The 22,348-nt window shown below is 37.7% G+C and overlaps 1 protein-coding gene across 3 annotated transcripts in view; it reads right to left on the reverse strand.

Moving 5' to 3' along the window:
* Positions 1 to 4,562: 4,562 nt before the first annotated feature.
* The window catches only part of LOC104595825 (vacuolar protein sorting-associated protein, putative (DUF1162)), a 90,672-nt gene continuing 72,886 nt past the window's right edge, over positions 4,563 to 22,348 (reverse strand). For 2 of the 3 annotated variants that reach the window (XM_019197488.2, XM_019197490.2), the window contains exons 17-36: positions 14,967 to 15,389; positions 14,618 to 14,895; positions 14,394 to 14,479; positions 14,237 to 14,323; positions 13,760 to 14,021; positions 13,224 to 13,649; positions 13,007 to 13,103; positions 11,937 to 12,256; positions 11,596 to 11,712; positions 11,295 to 11,462; positions 11,058 to 11,186; positions 10,858 to 10,947; positions 10,567 to 10,673; positions 10,313 to 10,461; positions 8,478 to 8,560; positions 8,295 to 8,390; positions 8,051 to 8,173; positions 7,717 to 7,800; positions 5,995 to 6,138; positions 4,563 to 5,821 (exon numbers count right to left, since the gene is read on the reverse strand). In XM_019197488.2, the coding sequence (XP_019053033.1) occupies positions 5,516 to 5,821; positions 5,995 to 6,138; positions 7,717 to 7,800; positions 8,051 to 8,173; positions 8,295 to 8,390; positions 8,478 to 8,560; positions 10,313 to 10,461; positions 10,567 to 10,673; positions 10,858 to 10,947; positions 11,058 to 11,186; positions 11,295 to 11,462; positions 11,596 to 11,712; positions 11,937 to 12,256; positions 13,007 to 13,103; positions 13,224 to 13,649; positions 13,760 to 14,021; positions 14,237 to 14,323; positions 14,394 to 14,479; positions 14,618 to 14,895; positions 14,967 to 15,389 (3,575 nt within the window). In that variant the 3' untranslated portion in view covers positions 4,563 to 5,515. The remainder of the gene's footprint in view (positions 5,822 to 5,994; positions 6,139 to 7,716; positions 7,801 to 8,050; positions 8,174 to 8,294; positions 8,391 to 8,477; positions 8,561 to 10,312; positions 10,462 to 10,566; positions 10,674 to 10,857; positions 10,948 to 11,057; positions 11,187 to 11,294; positions 11,463 to 11,595; positions 11,713 to 11,936; positions 12,257 to 13,006; positions 13,104 to 13,223; positions 13,650 to 13,759; positions 14,022 to 14,236; positions 14,324 to 14,393; positions 14,480 to 14,617; positions 14,896 to 14,966; positions 15,390 to 22,348) is intronic. The other variant, XM_010256733.3, reaches the window with a different exon arrangement.

Consider the following 22,348-nt stretch of genomic DNA (forward strand, 5'->3'; position numbering starts at 1 on the left):
TTCTTTCCTATGAGATTTAGAGCAGAATATTTATTTTATTTTAGAAAAAAAAAGGTAAAAACATGGAGGAGTCTGGTCCATTTTCTTTTGGGCCGTCTTGGAAGGGTCAACCAGCGCTCACCACCTTTCACAAAAAATGCTTCAAGGAGAAGGATTTATCATATAACAAAACAGCGGCCACTTCCGGTTGTTTTGGTTTGGTACCAAACAGAGGGCGTTTTAATTGAATTCAGTGACTACTTTATTTACTTTATCTGTTGGCTATCCTTTACTCGCTACAGGAGTTGATCCAAAACAAAAACAGATAGAAACCAAGCGACCACGTGTTATTGTTTTATTCAGCGCAGAACCGTCGCAGACATGTGGGCTCCCTGTAACTTCGTTGGGCTGGTGGTTTCCATTCTCGATATATGCGAAGTGACGACACCAGGCATCACAACAACACAGAAACGACGTACGTCCAAAACTAATGCCTTGTAGTCGGACGGATATCACTTTTAATTTCTTCTCTAGCTCCGACACTGTGTTCTATTCACCACCCCTTGGAGCTGGAGGAGCAATGCTGCTTTTACCAATGTAGATCCTCCATATCAGATTGGGGAGCCTACTGTACGTATCTAACCTGAGAATATTTGAAGAATACGCACGCAAGAGGCAAGGCCATTCATCAGTCATCACACAGGGTTCTCTTAGAATTGGCTGCATATTTGGTATGCTTAGCTTACCCTACAATACTTGAATTCTTCCTCTAGAATGAGGGTAAACTAAGTAATTTTTCTAAGTAAATGCTTAAAATAAGGGCTTTCTTTTGCCATATTACTGTCATTTTTACATCTTAATAGCCTGTTTTGGACTTTCTTTTGTCATTAGAACCTTCAGAGTTCAGATGTGTATGTAAGGTAATAATTATCAGGGTGTTTGGTTCCGTTTATGTTTATTTAATAAATGTTTTGTATTTGTGCGACTTTAAAACTGAAAAACACATATCTAATGAAGGCGTTTATGACACATAGGTGTTATTAGGCACCATATCAGTAAAATGCCAATAAACACCTACCTGTTTTAGGAAACTCCAAAATGAAATTTCCTGAAATGGGAGACACTCAGAAACCAAAGTTTGCTTTAAATGAGGCATTTGTTGATGGGGTGCCTATGTGGCACTGTCAATAAACATTTACTTAATAAACGTAAACGGAACCAAATATATAATATATTATACATCTAGCCAAGTCCCTGGGACAAATTGATGGGTATTTGGAGAGGAAGGGAACAGTACGAATTTTTGGGCCCCAAATGCATGTAAAATAACTAGGTTGTTTACACTTTAAACTTTGCCAAGTAACCAAATTAATTCTATTTCTGTATAAGAAATAGCCATTCAAAATCTAATTTTTCAAGGTTGTAAAATCCATGATGCAGAAAGACATGATACCCAAAGGACTTTGACCAATCAAAACCCCCGATAAATGCCACCTAACTAGTTACCACTTACCACTTTTATGATACGGTTTCATTGGTTACAAAATTTTGCCTGTATAATAGTCGAGTCCATAATATTAATATAAAAATGATTAAAAACACTACTCAGAAGTCAGAACCCATGCCATAGAATTTGTTAATAGAAATTAAAGTAGAAAGAATCTCATAGCATTCCTAATTGGGCCAAGCCAAACTAAATTCACCTGAAGCGTTCCTTTTGCGTTTATATGTATGGTCCCATAAGTTTTTATAATATTTATTAATTTTATTTTTTAGATAAATATTATTGGATTCTATTATTTCTTATTACACTTGAATTAAATTTAAATAGATATTGATTTTACTAATAATTTTATTTTTATTAATTATGCTTCAAGTGCATGGGCTTTGCTAAATGAAATTAAAGTATAACTGTATAAGGAGCCTTGAGACATTTCCATTTGGGGATAGTTGGTCAAAGACCAACCCAAGTTTTATTTTTGTGATGTATTTTTCAATAAATGTGTATTATTTTAGATGGACTTTAAAATAAAAATTATTTTTACAATTAATAAACTAATTATTTTAAATGGAATCTAAATCGACTTTTAAATTTTAACAATATTTGTTAATTATTCATTTCATTAATATTTTATGCATATTAGTTATTGTTAGATAAATTTTTATTATTTTTAAATTAACTTTTTAAGTTAATAAAATTAATTTTTATATATTTATGTGTCTAAATTATATATGATTGTCATATACATAAATATATATGGGTCGGGCCTAAAGTATTGGGCTTAGGGCCAAGCTTGGAATTTTTGCACCAGGCTGTGTTGAAATAATAACCCCTTAAAAGGGGAGAGTGGATGATGATGAAGATAAGGATGACAGCAAGGCAGATATGGGGTGATGCACCCATTATCCATCCGAGTCCGGATTTCCTGCCCACACAAACTCTACCCACATAACATCGCAGCTACACATGGAGAACATTTCATCCTCCTACATGGTATTATGCAGGGGGAGATGTTCTTAATTCACGGGAATAGTGTGTTGTGAGTAGAGTGGGCAGGTGATCCGGAGTCTCTCCATTCCCACCTTGCAGCCAAAATCCCCTGCCCGGTCCAAATCCATCCCTGATTGCAGGGAAGCAATCCCCCATCATCGTTTTTGTTCCCATCTCCATATAAGAATTATGGGAAACTTGCCCCATTCGGTATAGGGGTAGGTCAGGGCAAGGGTGGAGAATTCCATGTAGACCCCATCCTCGATTGAGGCCAAAAAAATTTTCCCGTCTCCATTTAAGATTGAGGAAACCCAACCTCATTGGTGGCGGCTTGGGTCAAGGCCCTGATTTTATTGGGAAAATTGCACCCCCTAGATGCTGACATGGACAACCACGTTTTAGTATATAGAATAAATAATAATAATTAATTAAGCTTGACCAATTTAATTATTCCTTTTATCAAGCTAATTTAATTATTGTGTTGCTAAGTAACCTAAATTACATTTTATGTAATTAATCTTTTTTAATTATGTGATCAATTTTTAATTGCTTAACAAATTTTTATTTCATTTATTAAGCTAAATTAATTAAGACATTGATTTTGAATTAGAAATGTGACTAGAAATAACAATTATTTAGTATTATAAAATTATTTGAATTGAAGTTGTTAACAAAGTTAAATTAATATGATTTATTTAATTAAGTTAATTATTTAAGATAAGCCAACTAAGTAACTTAAGGTTGTAAGTTATTAATTTTTTCATTGTTTATTTATGTAATCAATCCTTATCAGTTATGTAAACAACTTTTAATTATTTAACCATTTATCATTTTTTTTTCATTTTATTTCAGCCGCAGATGGCGAACATGTCTTTTATGGGGAGATATTTCCAATGTGCAGCTGTAATGTCCTATGGGTATGTGTGGGTAGGGTTTTTGTGGGTAGCAATTCCGATTGTTAGAAAAGGGAGATATTTTAGGAGTACTTTTAGGTAAAGGGGGTTTGGGTTGGGAATATTTAAGGTAGGTTTACATGCGGCACATGTTATACCATTCTTAGAGAATTAAAAAAAAAATCAAAAAAGAGAAAAATAGAATGAGGATTTTGGAGAAAAACAGGCCATGTGACGTGGACAATATTATTTTAGTTATATAATATAGACTAGAGAATAACCCCGTACTAAGTACGGGGTAACTAAATGTGTGTTATAATATAGTTTGAAGTTTATTATTTAGTTATCAAAAATTAAATTAAAAAAAATCATATGGGTCTTGCATCTTTGTAATTGACAATCTATTCTGACATATTTTATTTGAAACCCACTATTAATTTATGTTCTTTATTAATTTGATTTAAGATATTAAATGAGATCTTATTGGTAAATAATAACCCACTTTATTTGGTATTTACTATTTATCTAATAAATCTATTTTGAGTTATTAATTTTTATAAGTTAAATTAGGTTGCTTCCTAAAAGTTAAATCAAGTTTGTAATTAATAAAGTATTTTCCTTTTAAAAAAAATCATTTATGGTAATCTTTTAATGGGTCCCACTATTTGAATTTAATAGACTATAGATAAACATGTGTTAAGCTAATAAATAATTGTCTATTGTGATGAGATCGTTTAGGAGTGAAACTACCTACTTTTTGAATCATATTTCTTAAATTAATAAGATGCCACGTGTCTGAATGGTGGTAGTGGGCTGTGAGCTTTAATAAGAATTTTTCAAAAATTCCCATGTGTCTAGCTTTCTAGAAAATGAGAAGGCCATTGGTCTGAATTGTGGTAGTGGGTTGTGGGGTTTAACATTAACTTCTCAGAAAATGCCACATGTCTGAATGGTGGTAGTGGGTTGTGGGGTTTAACATTAACTACTCAGAAAATGCCACATGTCTGAATGGTGGGAGGTTATAACCTGAAGACCTTCCTTTATATATATATATATATATATATATATATATATATTTGATTGACTGCTAAAAGATTACATGGCAAGAAATTTGCAGCTGAAATTTCAGCCACACTTTAACCCAAACCAATTGCAGCCACACTCAAAACAACGGGTCTTCTCTAAATGACAGACTGGAAAAATATAAACAATTTTTTAGCGGTAATGTGATAAAGTGTTACTAAAAATGGTACTGTATGTACAAGTATAGACCTATGTACAAAGCAGAAGCTATATAATGGGGACAAAAAGACCAACATATATACCTTTTCTGCTGAATATACAGAGAGTTATAGGCACATCATCGAATCCTTTGGAGATAGACAACCATGCCAATAGCTTATCACACTGCATCCAATGGAGAGGATCAGTTTACAAAGATGCTAGCATTCCTTTCCTTCCATACGATCCAGGATATTGCAAAAGGGAAGATAGCCACAGAGAATCCCACATGCTGGGGCTTTCAGAAGCTAACATAAAAATGACTCCCATATGGAAAGCATAAACCACTAACATGCACCAAAAAAGTCCAGAAAAGGCACCCATACCGGAGAGCAGAGTTCTCAATGAAGGGAAAACGAGGTTAGCGAACCTTTTACACCTTGTTCCATAAGCTGCATGTGGTATTCTTTAAGAGAAATCTCGTCTTATAGGTAGACACTTTAAACATATGCCAAATAGAACAGTATAGACCATGGAATGCAAACTTTGAAGCTGCCGTTAGGCTCCCCATATCTGAGTTATATGGAAGTCGCTTCTCATCAAACATCATAAAGAAAGAATGAACTGGAAAATTTCCATTTGGATATGAAGCCCAAGCTCTAGAGACTAGAATCAGTTTGAGTAAGAGGGAATTTGCTTGAATATTTTGAAGTAACGATGCTAACAAGTCCATCTCCCATCATTGAGACTGCATCTGAAGAAACTTTGATTCCAGACTATACAATCTGGCTTTTAGTAGTAATCTCTAAACCTAGGCAACTATATCCAATGTGGCTGTGAAGATCGTGGTAGAGCTCTGCAAAGGGTAAAATCTGATTCCTGAGCCATCCCCTTTTTAGAATGACTCCTTTGATGAAATCATCATATGGATTCAATCACTGTCCTTTTTATCAAGAAAACTCAGCAAAAATCCACTCACAATTCGTCTAACTATGGCATTGGGAATGCAACGACATAGCCGTCCATCAATATAAGCAATCATTCCTGAGAATATGAACTTGCTTATCCCCCATTTCAGGTTACGTTTCACTTCTTGCTTCTCTTTGTCATTTGATTTCTCCTTCCATTTGATTCTGTCCATAAATTTACCTGTTTGCTTTCTCAGCACGCGGATCGCAAAACTCACAAATAGGTGTTCACATAAAGTGAGAACTGTTGGCCCAATTTTCCATTCCTGCTAAAAAAAATCAAAGAATTATTTTCAGTGGGTTAAATTATGGGAAAGAACGAAGGCCAAAATGGATCACAATAAAGCTAAATCTGTCCATGAACAGTAGTCTTGGAATGTAACTAAAATGAAATTTCCCGAACAACCCTATGAGAAAGCAGAAGATACGTGGAATAACTTACACTTTCTCCTCGTAGATGATGTAGAGGACGAGAAGTCATTGAAGATTCTCCTTTCAACAGGGCCTTGCTTACAAGGAAGTTCTTCACACGGTCCACAATCTCATTCATTAGGGAACTATTTGGAGGTAAGTTTTTGAGGAGCACCTGTCAACATGTTGGACTAATTAAAAAAATATCAAAATAAATGGAGGGATCTACTAGTGATAGCATTGGTTAAGCAAGCTTCAAATATGTATCTAAGTCAAAAAAAATTCAGCTTATTAATTTCCCCTTCACCCAGGACACTTGGTGGCATTTTCTTAAACTCTTTGGATGGCACTTGGTCAATTCTTGGTTACTCCCTTCCAGCAAAAAAGGAAATATTTTTATGGAACCTCAGACATTTCCTATATGTTGGTGTGCCTAGAAGGAAAGGAATAAGAGGATTTTTAGCAGAAACAATGTTTGGCTAATGCAATCACAGAAAAGGATGAAATCCATCTTCTTTTGTGTTTCTATTTTAGAAGAATTTAGTGGTCTGAGTTAAATCACTTTTATAATGGTCCAGTGTGGCATAGATTATGTACTGTATATGGGTTTTAGTGCACAGCCATACTTTTTTATGGTGGGGCTGCCTCTGCCCCTTTCCATAGTTCTATTATTTATACAATTATGCTCAAAATTAAAAATAATAGTTATCAAGGCAGTTTCCTGGGCAAAGTGACTAGGGACCAAACAATTGACCAGTTGTGCCATGCCTTGTGCCACCTTAAGGCCGTTGCCAAGTGCTGATCCCAACTATCCATGGTTTTGGGAGAGATAGATTGGTTAAGGACCTAACCTTTAACCTTCTTTTCACAAAGTGGCCACCCTCTGACTGGAACCATCTTCTCCCCTTTCCCGTATCCCCTTTCTTACTCCTGAATGTGCATGTTCACATCCATGCACACATGTAAGAGAAGTCCCTTCTACCCACGTATGCAAGAGAACATTGACAACAACTGAGCCTTGTGGCAACCATATGGGGATGGCTACACGTATCCTGTTTTCCCAGTTCATTCTGTTTAGTGCCACAAATTTCAAAGATGATAATAAAAAATTGTTACTTTTCATCTCAATTGCTGCTTGTTTTTTTCCCCTTCTATATGTTTAATCAAGTGACTGCTAGGCTACCTTTTTGAAATTGTAAATTGCATATTACTAACTTCCATGCTGAATATTCTTTTTGGTATATTTATTGACAACTGTTCAGAAATTTGTCAAACCACTATGTTTATATGTTGCTAATTTGCTACGTTATTTCCCCTTCTTGTTGGTTGCTCTGTTGATGACTGGTTTGTCATTACCTTTTCAATCTAGCATATATAACATTAGAAACATAAAATATGGAAACGAGATCAAATTTGCATGCATTTTTTATGTGGTTTCCCACATAGGTGTCACTAAACACTCATGTGTGTGCCTAGGCAACAAGGCAACAACCCTCAGGCCTTATCTCACCTTGTCTTGATAACTATGTGCAGAATCTTGCCTTGCCTTGTCACCATGATAACAATGTGCAGTATCAAGTCTCCAAAAGTTACAATTGATGTACAAACTTTCAGCAAGGGCTTTATGACTAAAATTGATAAATGTTTCACATACATCAAAATATTTGTATCCAACATTCAATAACTTCTCTGTAGTCGAAGAAAACTAAACAAACAATAAAAATAAGAACAGAGGATACCAAAGAACTATCACCTGGTCATCAACAACTCTCACTCTAAGATATTCTTGTTTATATGTCATATCCAACATAGCTTGAAGGTACCCTTCAATATATAACTGCAATTTAATTTCCAAATAAGTTTGCAGTAATGATCTCAGAAACAAAGCACAATATAAGAAACCAGGCTTTCTTTTCAATAAACTTCCTTCTCCTTTTCTATCTTCTCCTGGTAGGTTCACCAAGTTGTTTAAAGGAATACCCACTTGAACAACATTTTTTAGAATTTAAGAAAAACCTAAAAATATTGTCAAGGTTAACTTAGCTCGAAATATCATTAAACTCAGAAAGGAAGTTAGAAAAAGGTACCTCATCAACCCCAGGACTTCGATCAAGCTTGATTTTCCTATCTGGGCCACCCTCTATAAATGCACTCCCTAAAAGTGATGGCTCCATAGCTAGTTTCAATATTCCTTGGTGAAAACCATTAACCTTTAAAATACCACAACATCCATTCAAAAAAGTCAAGAACAGTTCTTTCTTTAAAATACCGATGCATTGAAGTATTAATGTAAACATAGTATTCACCATAAGAAGCTAGGGAAATTAGTACCATTCCTTTAAAACCACTTGTTTCTGCACCTTTCAGAATAGAGTCTGACATTTCAGTAACAGCAGCAAAGAGTACGTTTGATCCTGCTGTTTTCATCTGGAAGACAGCACAAAATGGATAATTTCTGCAATTATAGTTGAGTAGTATTTTCTTATGTAGGTATCTCAGTGATACAAGACTTACAGTTTTAGTCAGATCACCAAAGTAGCGTTTTGTTCCAGAAAACCCTCTCTTATCGATGGACTTGCTAATGAATTTAAACATGCCTGTCCTCAACAAAGCATTGGTTAAAAAGTACAACAGGAAAGACTCAAGAATATACCATTGGAAGCATATAAAAATAGAAGGTAATGTGCATAGAGAAGAGAGGGATCTTGACATAGACCTTCTGGGGGGGCCAATTAAGTTTATATTTTTTTTGTCATCTGGCTCGCCTTGTACTCATTTCTTTTTGATAGTAAAATAAACACTTGATTAAAATAAAAAATAAATGGAGAATACAATAGGAAGGTGATAAGGAATCGCCTGAGAGAAAGAAACACCATAAAAACCCTTCCACTTTGGACCAAAACTCCCCCCACTCCATAACAATCTACTTCCAAGCTCAAAATCTTACTCAACAACCTCCAAAGCTTCATCAGTAATGCTTTCATTATCACTAGAAGCACTTTCCATTCTTTTTTTATTCTCCCAAGCCAGAAAGGCCTTCCTTGTGAACTCCTCCCCACAAAAGAAGAACAAACCCAACATCTAGCCCACTTGGACCTTGGCTTGTACTCATTTTCTATATAATTTCTTTCTTTACTTTACCATTTTGGTTGCCTATCAATCATAAAAGTGGATACCGATTAATGACGCTTTTCTGGATCAAAGGTGTGCATCATGTTCTCTCTGTTCACCTTCTGTTGTAATCAGAACTACAAAGTTTACTAGCATGGTTTTCCTTTTATGTTTGACTCAAGGCAATAGATGAATCACAAGAAACTAATACACCTCATCTAGGGATGTCAACAGGTCGGGTTCGGTACAGGTTTGCCTCAACCCTAACCCAACCTTCCAGCATCCCAACCTGGACCTGACCTGACATGACTTGATAATATGTAATTTCTAAACCCAATCCAACCTATATCCTTTCAATTGTACTTTTTATAACAGATTTTGAAAACCTAAAAGCCATTAATTTAAGTTGGAAATGGGTTTATAGGTTCTAAGATGTCACTCTCTCTGTCATTGAAAGAAGAAAAACCAAAACAAAAATGAAAAGAAATCCTAAACTTTGAGGTTATGGAGTTCGAAGTTAACAAATTACAAGAATACCCTATATATGTGTAGGGGCAAGGGGAAATATGACCCGATGGGGCAGGTCAGCCAAAACTCTAACTCGACCCTATAGTGTCAGGTCAAGCTGGGTTTACCATTTAACCCAACCCATTGACATCCCTAATCTCATCGTTGTCTACAATGGCTTATTTGAAGACCTATAAATCCTGGTTCAAAGGAACAGAAGCTCCACGTGGCCTACAGATATAAACTAATCATTCTATATAGACCTACCATTCAAGTGTTTATGTTTATTGACAGGTAAATGATAGCATATGTTTTCAATCATGCTTCATGTTCCTAATGTTGGTAAAGTTTTTGTATGTTGATACCAAGCTCACTAACTCACTTAAACATCCCCCTCCCATGCAAAATGAAAAAAAGTAGAACAGGGAAAAAGGAAAGAGTAACTCGCTAACTCTCTTGACTGTTCTTTTTTGAGGGTGGACTTTCTGCGAGGTCCTATTTGGCAGTTACTTGTACAGTTTCTCATTGTACAAAAGACATTATACTTTTGTCTTATTACATTTATACTTTACCTTTTCTCAAAAAAAAAAAGGGAAAAAGAAAAATGCAACTCCAACTAGATAGAATTGCTAACTACTTTCTAGATCCATTTTAGGCGTACTGCATCAAACAATAATATTAATTAAAGCACAAGAGCAAATAATTAATAAAGAAAAGCAGAAATACTATACCTAAGGTGAGTCCTGGAAGATTGATCAACCCACTAGAAGGATCAAAAAATACATCAAGCGAGGATGAAGCAGAATCATCAAAAATAGAAGCAAAAGCTGGTGGAAGCAATGGACTTCCTTTTGCAATATAGATGGCTCTCATGGTATACCTGGAAAGTTATTTTCAATTTATGAGGCATCATCATATCAATAATGTTGAACCAATTAAAATGAAACAAGGCAAAGCATATGAATAACTTATCTGGCAGGCTTACCATGAGTAGTGTTGTGCACATTTAAGGAACAATTCGCGTACTGTAACAAGAGCATGAGTGACCAATACGCCATTGAGCTCCACAGTCTTATTTTTTACAGCGGGGATCTAGAAGAAAATGCAAACAGATAAAGAAAAGAGACACCAGAAATAGATTAATATACACTATAATCCACCCTGATAAGACAATATGAAAACATTGGAGAGTCAATGCCAAGGATATGCTTGAGCATGAAGTTCCAAACTGATCAAGTCTTAGATAAAACTTGTTTAACATGGGTTAGAAACATACTTTTATCACACTGTGAAGTAATGATCTTAGTGTTTCTTGGGCAGAGCTGTAACTTGAATAAGAGTTCCCTGGAACAAAGCTTGCTACAATCTTTATAGGCACAGAGGAACACGGATTAGCTGGCTATTAAAAATATCAGCAACTACAAACATGATCAGTTAACATATATCAAAGAAGTAAATGGAATAAAAATATCAAACCTTTATTGGGTGGATCTCAAAATGTTCAAAGTAGAACTGTTGGCTCTGAGCATTTGGGTCACTGAGGGATGATCTCCAAAATGGAACAAGTCTCATTAGAGTCTCCTCATCAAGGTTCAAATTGATTGGCTGTAAATGACAACACCACTGAAGTCAACTACACATCTAACATTTTTATTGTAGAATGGTTATAACACAAAACAAGAGTTAATCTCTGGATGCATCATTTGATTTTACCTGCAAAAGAATGGAAGAGTATTTAACTTGTTTAACATTGGACTTGGTTGGAAGTAGGATAAAGACAATATGAAGTATGCTGTCATTTGTGTCACAGTAATCTAACTGGCTTCTCCGTACTACTGCTGCAAAGGGAGCTCCAAGCCATTTTTCATCCACATTCAATGACTGTAGTATTCAAAGGCACGAGTGCTATTAGAAAATGGAGGAAAGAAACTAAATCCACAACTGTACTATTTACTAGCTACTACATTGAGGCAAATGGCTTTTTAAAAAGCATATGGCAAAAGACAAATAATACCTGTACCCTGATCTGATTATGTTTTTGCTGATCTGTAAATAGTGAATCGACACTTATGTTTCCAAGTCTTGCAACCATAATTGGAGAGTAAGTTGGTGGCTCAGTCGTATCCATATCCTTCAGTAAATTAAATACAAGATAAAGAACGTTATGTGGAGAAAACTGCCTTATAAGAATTAATAATTACTAGTCATTTAACTGGAGATAGACAAGAAAGTAAAGAAGAATTGATGAAAAGTTTAAACTTTTACTATGCAATATAAGATGTCCAAATATACAAGGATGAAGAAGGAAAAGAAGGCATTTTGGAACAAGGACATTTGATGAACCCAGAGACTGACCTGATTTCCTTTCTCGAATAAGTGGAAAGAAAAAAGGGAGACTTTAAGTTTAATCTTTGCACATGGTTGAAATAGTGAATCTTCCTTGCGACTATCAGGACACTCACAAATTCGTAAGACCCGTGTAGGACCATCTGCAAATACTTCAAACCCCACCTTCAACATATCCAGGCTATATGATTCATCAATATTACCTCTCTTGTCCCCTGGTTTCCTGTCTAAAACTAAAGGCAGTCCCAATCCTCTATATTGCCTTGGTTTAAAAAAGGGTCTCCACACCCGAACCTTGTCAATGTTAATTTCACGTAATAATTGCACACCTAATGAACAGAAGGAAAATAGTCAGCAAGTTGAGGGTTGACATCTGAATAGACATGGATGATAGAAACACAAATAACTCAGAAAATAATTTAGAGTAGACAAAAGCATGTCCAAGTGTTAGACTGCCAGCCATACTAACTACCAATCTTCAATTTGATTTATATTCCCCTAATAACGGATGCCTTTGCACTAGTCTTACATGTTAAAAGCATAACCTTGATTATCCATGCTCGTATGGTACAACAGAAATTAAGATCAACATATGCATGACAGTGCTTTCTCTAAAATGCAATTGATTGTACCAGGCACATCACAAAATGGTCAGTGGGAGCAAAACTATTGGTGAAAAATCAGAACCTGTTAAAAGACTGTTTATAAGTTGTTTTCTTTGTTTTTATTTCCGATTAGTGTCGCAGGGGTACTATTGTAATTCCCCCCACTTTATGTTATGTTATGGTCGCCCTAATATAAATACCAAAAAGCAGGTGCCGCCAGCTACAGTTTTCTCTCTCTCTCTCTCTCTCTCTCTCTCTCTCTCTCTCTCTCTCTCTTTTTCTCCTCTCTCTTTCTCTCTTCTCTCTTCTCTTCTGCTTCTGGACAAGACCCAAATTGGTTGCATAAATTTTCTGCCTATGAAAGTTCTATGTTTCGAAGATCCCTAACTAACTTTACATTATTAAACCTTTCATATACTTGGCAGCTAGGTCAGCATTAGCTAAAGATGGAGCAGCAGGCCCATCAGAACATACCACTAATTTGAACAACCAGTTTATGTGGCAAATTCAAGTCGTCCCAGACATAATTGACTGAATTTCCAGATGCCAGAATATCTGATTCTGAAGAGTCCTGGAAACAAAAGAATTGAACCATACAATTAGAAAATGATACTACAAGTATGAGTATTCCAATATATATATCCATCAAGTTTCTAAAAGGAGAACAAATTGAGAGATTAAAGGACAGAACCTTTTGGTAATATGTAATAGATGCACCACCCAAGAAATTTTCAATTCGGTAGGGTAGGTTAACATCTGGAGGTCTATGGAAGTGCAAAACTAGGGTAGAACCTTCTTCTAACACATGGACGGATGCGAATTCTGTTAACTTGTCTTCTTTAGCAGTTGGTGAACTTGATTGATTTCCAAGAGAATCCAAGGACATTTTGAACTTAAGAAAAAAGTGTCCAAGTGAAGCAATACATATTGGACCAGACCAACTCCATCCGATCTCATTTAGCCGAAACTGAATAAATATTAGGGAATCCTCATTCACATTTCTGTGCTTCCGGATCAAAGAATCAAAGAAGCTGATTTCCCTCTCCTTTCTTGTCCCCTTTCTCAGCTGCAATGCTACTTTCTCATTGCTGTTTACAACCGTGCCATCTATATCATCCTATCAATACAAACAAATAGCATTATAGAACCCAAACAAGGTACAAATAAGAAAGAACATCATATACATAAAATCAACAAAGGAATAATTGAAAAGGGTTATAAGCAAACCTCCAAATAGCACTGGCGGACAATAACAACCTGTTTTGATTCATTGCATACAACATATCTTGGAACTACGAGTACTAAATGTGAAGGTACAACTACTTTAGCTAGACATGGCTTTAATGACACTCCCAGCTTCGCAACATGCTTGACCCCTGCACTGTTCTCAACTTCTAGGGACACTTCTGTAAATACTGATAGAACATCCAAATCTAGCAGCACTTCAGATGCTTTCTTTTCCAACAGTTTCAGGTGTACCTTCTTAGTTCTGGTAGCATAAAACATGTAAGGTATTAACATAATCAAAAGCATCATGATTAATTTTTTTAAACTTCAATTTGAAACTGTAGCCACATGAATCACACATTGGATGCACACATGCAGACACAGAAATGAATGAACACACCATGCACATGTAGAATCAGGGAGAGAAGGTGGTGTGATTTCTATATGATTACAGTACCAGACAATGCTAAGTCTTACTTTAAGAACCATGATCTAGTTGACTGTGGGGGCAACAACAACCCAAGCTCAGGAGGGAGGGTGGAAGCAAATTTATCAGCCTCATTCCTGCATAAGTTCTAGGCTGTTAATGTCAACAATGACGAAAGCAGAAGTCATTGAAGATCTTGATGACTACCTGGATGGAAGCCTCTGATTGGATGCAAAGCAAAACAAGGTAAGATCAGTGTTGTTCTGTAGGATGTATGGTGTAAAAATAGTGGCCTGCAATGGAATATCAAGATCATTAAAATTAATGAAACTACATATTCAACTAGTATATGTGTGAAAAACATGAATAACATGGCAAGATGACTACAAATGCAACATTGCCTACTCATTTAAGAATAAAAGCTGTGATACCTCCAGTATGCCCCTTTCCCCTCGTGATAATCTTAACAAGGCAAAGTACTTCCCACCATCAAAATCCAAATTTATATCCAAATAATGAACATCATCTTTCTGCTTATGCAACTTCTTAACCCAATCACCACTGTTTACAGGTTTGCACTGTGTATTGAAGGGAGTCAAAGTAACCATGAAATATATTATAGAAGGATTTGCATAGAAATAATAAGTAGATCCACAAGGAATAGTTGCTTCCTTTCCAATGTTCTCACTTCCTACAATGGTACAAAGATCTGCACCAAAGAAACCAACTACATAAGCAAAATCAAAACCAGAAACCTTGTTCCATACTTTGTATTATTACCTGGATGTTTTTCAGTCAGAAGCACATAAATCTCTGTTTGCAGAAGATTGCACACTTGGACTGTAGGAAGAATAAAGATTTCTTTCTGTTCTTGTAGTGCAACTGGTGAACTATTAGCTTTTGGTGGATCACTATTATCAGGTTGTATAACAGGTATTTTTCTTACAATGTTCTGAATGAGAAAATGTAGATTTGTGGAATATGTGCCTTGAACACTGAGGGAACAATGTGCAGTACTGAGGAAAGATTTTACTGATCCAATGCCAAAAGCTTTCTTCAGCCTGTAACTTAATTTATCAAATACTCCAGAGATTCTAACAGCTTTGTCACCTTTCAACTCTTCTGTCCATTCTACGGAAACTGGTTGTCCTGAATTTTTGATGTATTCTGTAACTTCGGGTCTAAAGGAAAGGAGAAAGTTACCTGCAAGTGAAATTTCCAGACAATTAAATTCCAATTATATCAGAATGAAGCATGTAGAGAACACTGATGTGGTCCCCACTGTGTTCGTATGATTGTAGTTAGCAGTTAGTTATTTCTGTTGGTAGTTTATTTCAGTTTTAGTTATTAGTTATTTTTATTATTTTGCCATGTAAGCATTAAGGGTAACTCAGCCCTTTTACTTTTATTTCAGCATTAATATAAATTGTAAGAGTGGGGCGACAGTTGGTTAATCCTCTCTCTTTTCTGAATTCTCTTCTTCGAGTTCTTCTCCTCTTCTCTTCGTCTTCTTATCTCCTCAATCTTTCCTTGTTTATTACACTTTAAACCTATGACTGATTGCAGTCCTATTTGACTACTTGGCATCAGAGCCAACCTAGGAGTTCTTATGCTAGTCTAATCAGGCCGACTACATGAGAAATTCCTAGGTTTGGAAGTTCCAGCAGAAAGAAGGTCATCGGCTGATTCTGGGAGATTGCTGGCAGTGTGCGGCTGCTACTCAAGAGGCTGTAGAGCCTTGGAGAGATCCAGCGATCAGGAAGAATCAGAAGAAGGTTTGAATCCTCAAGATTAGGGTTCAGACATCAGTTAGAAGGTGGCGGCAAGAGTTTTTTCCTGAAGTAAGTTGATTTCCTTGAGATCGATCTAAAAAAAGATTTCTTTTGTTTATTCTGAGAGGTGCGGTTGGGAAATCTCCTCTCTTCTCCTGAGTTTTTTAGGGTTTTAAAAGAAAACCCTAAAAATCAAGACTGTTGTTAATTCCGGGACAGTAGTTGGACCTGTTTCATTCCAGACTGAGTGTTTTTTAGTTCTCTGGAGATCTAGTAGAGCTGTTTATTATTTCTGGGTAATTGCTGAACCTAATTCACCCTCCTATGTCGGCTGTTATCAGTTCCTGGGTGCAGTTTTACTTATCCCAGTGCTAAAAAGGGTGTTTTTTTATTAATATCTTAACAAGAATGGAGTTTAAGAATCGAGGGGAAGGTGTTTTGGGGCTGGTGATTCTATAAACATGTCTGAGAATACCTTTCAGATTACAACTGTCAAGTTTGATGGATCAAATTATTTAGAATGGGCCCAATCAGCCATGATGGACATTGGGGGTAGAGGAAAACTGAATTATTTGTTGGGGGATGTGAAGGAACCAACTAAGGAGGATCAAACCTATGCCTAATGGGTTCAGGAGAACTATTTGGTTATGGCATGGTTGTGCAACTCCATGCAGCCATATATCAGCCGAAACTACTTGTGGGAAAAAACAACTAAGGAAATTTGGGACATCATGAAAGAGACCTACTCCCAACCCCTTAATGTTGCAAGGGCTTATGAGCTGAAATGTGAGGTTAATAATCTTAAGCAAGGAGAGAAACCAGTCTCGGTTTACTTCTCAACCTTGAAATCCTTATGGCATGAAATTGACCACCTAGAAACAATTGAGTGGGAAAGTCAGAAGGATGCACAGACTTATAGAAAGCAGGTTGAAACTAATAGGGTGTTTGAGTTCCTAGCCGGTCTGAATTCTAAATATGATATTGTGAGACAACAACTCCTCACGAGAGACAGTGTAACTCTATCACAAGCCTACTCCTTAGTGCACCGTGAAGAGAGTAGGAGAAAGGTTATGTTGCAGCATCAGCATTTTGAATCAGCCTTGGCAGTAGTTAAACCTAAGTTCGGGGCTGATAAGGAGAGGGATATGAAGGAAGACAAGAGGGACTCAGTGACCTAGTATGTGAACATTGCAAGAAACCTAAGCATACTAAAGACACCTATTGGAAGTTACATCCCCATCTAATCCAGCAAAACTTAGAAACAAAAGGGGAAATGCCAATGTGGCTGTTACTATTGATTGTGCAACCTTATCGGGCAGAAGAGCCATGTCCCTAGACACCTTAGCTGTTGTCCGGGCTGCTCTGACTCAGTCGGGAGTGATGATTTGTGTCTCAAACTCTCACCCTCAAACTCCTTGTCCCTTTCCAAGACCTTCCTTGTCTCTAAACTTACTGCTAATCTTATTTCAGTTGGTCAACTAGTTGATGAAGGTCACATTCTAACTTTTTCTTTTGATGGTTGTTTGATTCAGGACCAATGCACTGGGAAGGTGAAAGGGAAGGGGCGTAGGCTAGGCCGCTTGTTTGCATTGGAGTTTGAGAGATCACAATCAGCACCATAATCTACTTATTTGAGCTCTTCTACATTGAGTCTTGTTTTGGGTCAGAGAAATGATGTCTGGGATTTGTGGCATAAACGTTTCGGTCACCCAAACTTTGAAAAAACTTAAATATTTGTTTGAGTCTGGTTTTATTAGAACTAAAGTTCATTCTCTAAAATCCTTTGATACATCTTGTGTTTCTTGTTGTTTGAGTAAGAGTCGTATTTGCCACACTCACAGCTGAACATGCTACTTCACCTTTTAAAATTATACATAGTGATGTTTGGGGTTCATCTATTGTTTCTCGATTGGGATACACATAGTTTGTACTCTTCATTGATGACTGTACTAGGTACACTTGGATCTACTTTCTCAAACACAAATCAGAAGTTTTCCCAACCTTTCGGTTGTTTCATACCATGGTTCAAGTTCGGTTTCAAGCAAGTGTGCAAACCTTACACTCCAACTCAGGGGGAGAATACAGTGACGGAGAACTTCTAATTTATTTGAAAAATCATGACATACAAGTCCAACAGTGCTGTCTAGACACTCAGCAAAATGGTGTGCCAGAACGGAAGAATGGCCACATTCTCAATGTTGTGAGGACTCTCCTACAAGAGTCACATGCGCCTTCCACCTTCTGGGTTGATGGGGCCGCTAGTACGGCTGTGCATTTGATTAATTATATCCCTTCATCAGTCCTTGATAACATGTCTCCTTATCAAAAGATGTTTGGATCCCCCCCAGATCTTTCCCATCTTCATGTTTTTGGGTGTCTGCTTTGTATATCTTCCCCCTCATGAACAATCAAAGCTTTCAGCTCAATTTGTCATGTACGCTTTTGTGGGATATAGTCCTAACCACAAGGGGTTTCTTTGCTATGATCCCTCTATACATCGTATTCATATTTCTCAGAATGTGATTTTTCTTGAGCATATCTCTTTTTTCTCAAGAGTTGCCAAGTTCTCTGCACCCTCCATTTCTGTTTTGTATGATTTTGACTCACAGGATGCTTCGTCATCAATTGCTAGGAAATATCTTCTTGTCTTCTCTCGCAAGCAAGTTCGTGGTCCAGTACTTGCCTCTACAACCCCCTCCTCCCGGTTTGGATCCTTCGCCCATCTCAGATAACCCTGTAAGTGACACTCCTATTTCAAATCCCTTGGATGCTCCTCTTGTTCCTTTACACCGTTCTACCCGTATATCTAGACCATTTGACCGCTATGGTTTTCCTTCAAATCATAACTCCTTTTCTATTGTTGTCTTCCACAGATATTCCCCACTCATACCAACAGGCCATTAGCAGTCCTCAGTGGAAAGATGCCATGGATGTCGAGATTCAAGCTTTGCATGAGAATGACACTTGGGACCTAGTTCCAGCACCTTCAGATGGCTCTGTTATTGGGAGAAAATGGATCTACTCCATCAAGTTGAAATCAAATAGGTCTCTAGACCGCTATAAAGCTCTACTCGTGGCTTAGGGCTATATGGCATCGATTATGAGGATACATTTTCCCCAGTAGCCAAGATCACTATAGTCCGTGTTCTCTTAGCCCTCTCTGCTACACACTCTTGGACTATCTTTCAACTAGATGTGAAAAATGCTTTTCTACATGGGAACCTAAAAGGGATGGTTTATATGAAACCGCCACCAGGGTACTGTAGTGATCCCTCCCTCGTCTGTCGGTTGAAGAAATCTCTCTATGGGCTAAAGCAAGCTCCTTGAGCTTGGTTTGAAAAATTCAGAGATGTTGTTGTGCAAGCTGGGTATAACCGGAGTGCTTCTTATTACTCTCTCTTTGTGTAGAAAAGACCCCAAGGTATTACGATTCTCCTCCTGTATGTGGATGACATGTTGTTGACTAGAGGATTTAGGTCCTCTTACCTATTACTTGGGACTTGAAGTTCAAAGGTGTTCCCGAGGGTACTTCATTTGCCAACACAAGTATACCTCTGATCTTGTCCAGGTGGTCGGTCTTACTGACGATAAACGGGTAGACACTCCCTTGGAGCTGAATGTCAAATTGTCCAAGTTAGACGGTCCCTTGCTTCCTGATGCCTCCATCTATAGGCAACTTGTGGGATCTCTCATCTATCTCATCATGATTCATCCTAACATCTCGTATACAGTTCAGGTTGTCAGTCAGTTTGGCTCTGCCCCTTGTCAACCCCATTTGTCATCCTCTTCTATACATCTGCAGGCCTATGCTGATGCAAATTGGGCTGGATGCCCCGACACATATCGTTCCACTACTGGGTGGTGTGTCTTCATGGGTGACTCTCTAATCTCATGGAAATGCAAGAAACAACAATCTTTAGCGAAGTTGTTTAGCTTCAATCTTTATTGCAGGAATTGGGTCATCCCTCTCCTACACCCATTCCTCTATATGCAAACAACACTAGTGCTATTAAGATTGTCTCTAATCTTGTCTTTCATGAAAGGATGAAGCATATTTAGGTGGACTGCCACTTTATCCGTGATCTACTTCTTGCGGGCTCTATCTCTCTCCCTCATATTGCCTATTTGCCTCCAATTTGCAAGTTGAAGACATCTTCACAAAGGCCATGACGAAATCCAGACACTTATTCCTTGTAAACAAGCTGATGCTCATGCCTTTGCATCAGTTTGAGGGGGAGTGTGAAGAGTCTCACTACTGTACCATATTAGTGTAATCCTTGTTGTATTTGTAGAGAACACTGATGTGGGCCCCACAACTGTGGTCCCACTGTGTCTGTAGGGTAGAATGTGTTCTAGTCATCCTAGGGTTAGCTGGTGATCAGTTGGTTATTTCAGTTGTTATTTATTTCAGTTTTATTTTGTTCTAATTGTTATGTAAATACTAAGGGCAGATCTGTCCTTTCCATGTAATGAGCATAACCTATAAATACTAAATAAAAGTGGCGGCGGCAGAACATTAAGATTCTGTCCCTCCTTTCAACCCTTGTGTTCTACTGCTCTCTCTTCTCTTTCTCCTCTCTTCTCTATACCTTTTCTTCTATTTTCGAACCTGAAATTTATTAGGGTTCAAGGCTGATAGCAGTCTTGAACGTCTACTTGGTATCAGAGCCAAGTTTCTCATGTGAGTCTAGTCCAGCTGACCACATGAGAACCATCTAGGGCTGGAAGCTGAGAAAGTGGAGTTCGTTGACTGGTTCTTGGAGATCGCCAGAGGGTTTAGCAGCTGTTGAAGACTTGCCACGGTTGCAGAGTGTTGGTGATCAGGAAGAATCAGAGAGGGCTAGGGTTCGGGTAACCTTGGAAGGCAACGAACAGCATTCTCCTTCATATCAGATTTTTCTCCAAGCAGTTTTCACATTTTTCTTGGGTTTCAAACTCTCTTAAGGGGTGAAAACTGTACGGACTGCTGCTGTTGTGTTTGCTAATTGGTTTCAGATCAGACTTATACCTGTTTCATGCACATATACCATGAATACAGATTGGTTTTATACTGATTTTTGATTGTGATTGATAGTCCAAGTGTTGTTCTTTGACTGTAGTAACCCTAATTTTTGAGACTACTGGTTCTTGGCCGAAATAGAGTTTAAGAATCAGGCAGAAGGCAGTTTTGGGAACAGCAGTTATGGTGGTGTTTCTGAGACAAGTTTTCAGATTACAACCGTAAGATTTGATGGATCAAACTATTTGGAATGGGCCCAATCAGCCATGATGGCTATTGGGGGAAAGGGCAAAGTAGGGTATCTCTTGGGAGATGTGAAAGAACCCTCCGAGGGAGACCCCATGTATACCAAGTGGGTCCAAGAAAACTACTTGGTTATGACATGACTATGTAACTCTATGCAGCCCCATATCAGCCGAAATTACTTGTGGGCAAAGACAGCCAAGGAGATATGGGATGTTATGAAAGAAACTTATTCCCAACCCCTCAATGTTGCCAGAGCATATGAATTGAAATGTGAAGTGAATACTCTTAAACAAGGAGAAAAACCGGTTTCGGTCTACTTCTCTACCTTGAAGTCCCTGTGGCATGAGATTGATCACTTAGAGACTCTTGAGTGGGAGAGTCCCAAAGATGCACAGACCCATAGAAAGCACATCGAGACAAACAGGGTGTTTGAGATTTTGGCAGGCCTGAATTCAAAGTATGATATTGTGCGGCAACAGATTTTGACCAGAGATAGTGTGACCCTCTCTCAGGCGTACTCCTTAGTGCATAGTGAAAAGACCAGGAGGAAGGTCATGATGCAACCTCAACCTCTTACACCGGCCCTTGTAGCTGTTAAACCCAAATCAGGGGGTGATTCAGAAAGGGACAGGAAGAAGGAAGATAAAAGGGATGTGGTATGTGAGCATTGTAAGAAACCCAAACACACAAAAGAAACATGTTGGAAGCTGCATCCTCATTTGGTCCCAGCAAAGTTGAGAAGCAAGAAGGGTAATGCACATGTGGCCGTGACTACTGATTCAACATCCTCGTCTGGCACAAGAGGCACACCCTTAGAGACCTTAACTGCAGTTCAGGCTGCTCTAATACAGTTGGAAAAGGAAGTTGGGAACTCAGCTCAGCCACCGCAGTCACCATCAGCCCCTGCCACATCTGCTTTCGCACATTCAGGTACTTGAGCCTCAGCCTACCATGCCTTAGCTCCAGGTATTATAGAACCCTATTAGGTAATAGATTCAGGTGCATCCGACCATATGACTAGCTTGCCTTCATTGTTTACTGTGAATAAACCCTAGTTGATTCTAGGTCAAAGTAGAGAAGAAGGAAGAAGAAAGAAAAGAGAAAGAAGAAGAGTGTTCGGCCAGACTAGAAGAGAGAATGTAAAA

Source organism: Nelumbo nucifera, chromosome 5 (assembly GCF_055504915.1).
Source record: "Nelumbo nucifera cultivar China Antique chromosome 5, China Antique-T2T, whole genome shotgun sequence".
Taxonomy (NCBI): domain Eukaryota; kingdom Viridiplantae; phylum Streptophyta; class Magnoliopsida; order Proteales; family Nelumbonaceae; genus Nelumbo; species Nelumbo nucifera.